We start from the raw sequence: 1,849 nt of genomic DNA on the forward strand, positions 1-1,849 counted from the left end.
TTAGTTTGAGACTTCCTGTTTTATTTTGAAGTGCTTCCTGTCTCTCTCAGGTGTATTTTTCCACACGTTCTCGTTGTTTTTCAGGCGGTTGGTGAACTTTGACCTGTTTGTTTGACTGCTGCTGCCTGACCTTTGACCCTGACCTGAGGAGACACGTTGGATTTTGGACCGGGTCTGTTTCCAGAACAGAACCTCCTGTTGGGTTCATGTTAGTTTGACCAGGAAAAGATCCGATGATGTCAAACTTCATTTAATCCAGATTTTGTTTGTTAAAAACTCAAGGATCTGATGTTAAAGTGAAACTCTGAGGTTCTTCTCTGACCCGGTTCTCCTGGCGGTTCTGGAATGTGACCTTTGACCCACATTCCTGAACAGCGTGCAGCTGATCTCCGCACCGCGGGTCAGGCCCGGTTGGCTGTGTTCTGAACACATTTCTGTTTGTTCTTCGCCTCTGGTTCCTGTTTGTTCTGGGTCTTTGACCCGACGAGAGGCCGTCATTCAGTTTTTTTCTGCCTGTTTTAAACTGATCCAGGACCAGAACCCAGAACCATCCTGTTGGATCCAAGAAGAGGTTCTGTTAGAGARCAGATCCTGACTAAAGTTCTGTCATAAAAAGAGTCCAGTCAGAACCTGGAACTCTCTCAGTCCTGGTGGAGTCCAGCTAGCACTAAGAACAAGCTGGACTGAGTTCTGGATCTGGTTCTACAAGGACCGGTTAGTCCTTTGAAGTGACCCAAACACCTGCTACAGGAAGTCTCAAAGAACCCGGTCATAAACCGAGTCCAAATCCACAAAACTCTAGACTGGAGGGCCCGAGTTCTACGAGCCTAAAGTCCAATGTTCTCCTCCAGAACCATGAAGACGGTTCTAAAAGGGATCCGTTTGTTCAGAACCAGAACTTCTCTCCATAAATAACCAGACTCTAGAACCCATCCTCTGTWTCAGAACCAGACCCGGTCCGGTCTGTGGACTCACTCTGCCGTGGCGTTGAAGACGTTGCTGGCCCAGCCCTCCATGAAGCGAGGGTCTCTGGTGAACCACAGCGCCACCATCAGGATGAAGAGCGTCAGGACGCTGGCCTCGCCGTAGCTCATGGAGCCCATCCGCCGGTACTCGGCCCTCATCACCTCGTACGCCGCCTTCTCCTTCTGGGCCCGGGCCGACCCGCAGCCCCAGGTCCTCCTCAGGCTGCAGCAGAAGACAAACAAGACCGGTCCAGTCAGGACGGTCCGAGCCGACCCGGGACATTTGTTCGGGGGTTTTGGAGACTCACTTGCAGCCGATGTAGAGGAACTGCAACCAGAACCAGGCCAGGGTCAGCATCAGAACCATGGCYGGGAAGGCGAACACGAACCAGGAGGCGAAGTTGATGACGTCTCCGTTCTGAGGGAAGAGTCTGAGAAAAACCCATTTCACTTCAGAGACCAGAACCAACACAGAACACAGACGGACCCATTCTTACTGGCTCATCTGGCCCATCAGAACCAGGTTCGGCCCGGTTCCCGTCAGCGTGGCGATTCCTCCGATGCTGGCAGCGTAACAAACACAGAGCAGGAGGCCTTTACTCATCTTCTTCTTCTCCTCTTCCTCATCCTTCAGCTGCTGCTGCTCCGTCTGAGCTTCACTTCTGCTGTCCACCACCACCACGTCTGAGAGCAAAGATTCACACGGTTCAAAGGTTTGAAAGGTTTTTAATGTTTTTAAAGATTCACACGGTTCAAAGGTCTGAAAGGTTTTTAACGTTTTTAAAGATTCACACGGTTCAAAGGTTTTAAAGGTTTTTAATGTTTTTAAAGATTCACACGGTTCAAAGGTTTTAAAGGTTTTTAATGTTTTTAAAGATTCACAC

General features: G+C 49.8%; 1 protein-coding gene across 1 annotated transcript in view; it reads right to left on the bottom strand.

Annotated features, from left to right (window-relative positions):
- slc13a5a (solute carrier family 13 member 5a) overlaps positions 1-1,849 on the bottom strand; it is a 12,967-nt gene that overhangs the window by 2,942 nt on the left and 8,176 nt on the right. The window contains exons 6-8 of the mRNA XM_014012145.1: positions 1,463-1,649; positions 1,274-1,396; positions 976-1,188 (exon numbers count right to left, since the gene is read on the bottom strand). Coding sequence (XP_013867599.1) covers positions 976-1,188; positions 1,274-1,396; positions 1,463-1,649 — 523 coding nt within the window. The remainder of the gene's footprint in view (positions 1-975; positions 1,189-1,273; positions 1,397-1,462; positions 1,650-1,849) is intronic.

The sequence above is a fragment of the Austrofundulus limnaeus genome, unplaced genomic scaffold, assembly GCF_001266775.1.
Source record: "Austrofundulus limnaeus strain Quisiro unplaced genomic scaffold, Austrofundulus_limnaeus-1.0 Scaffold89, whole genome shotgun sequence".
NCBI lineage: Eukaryota > Metazoa > Chordata > Actinopteri > Cyprinodontiformes > Rivulidae > Austrofundulus > Austrofundulus limnaeus.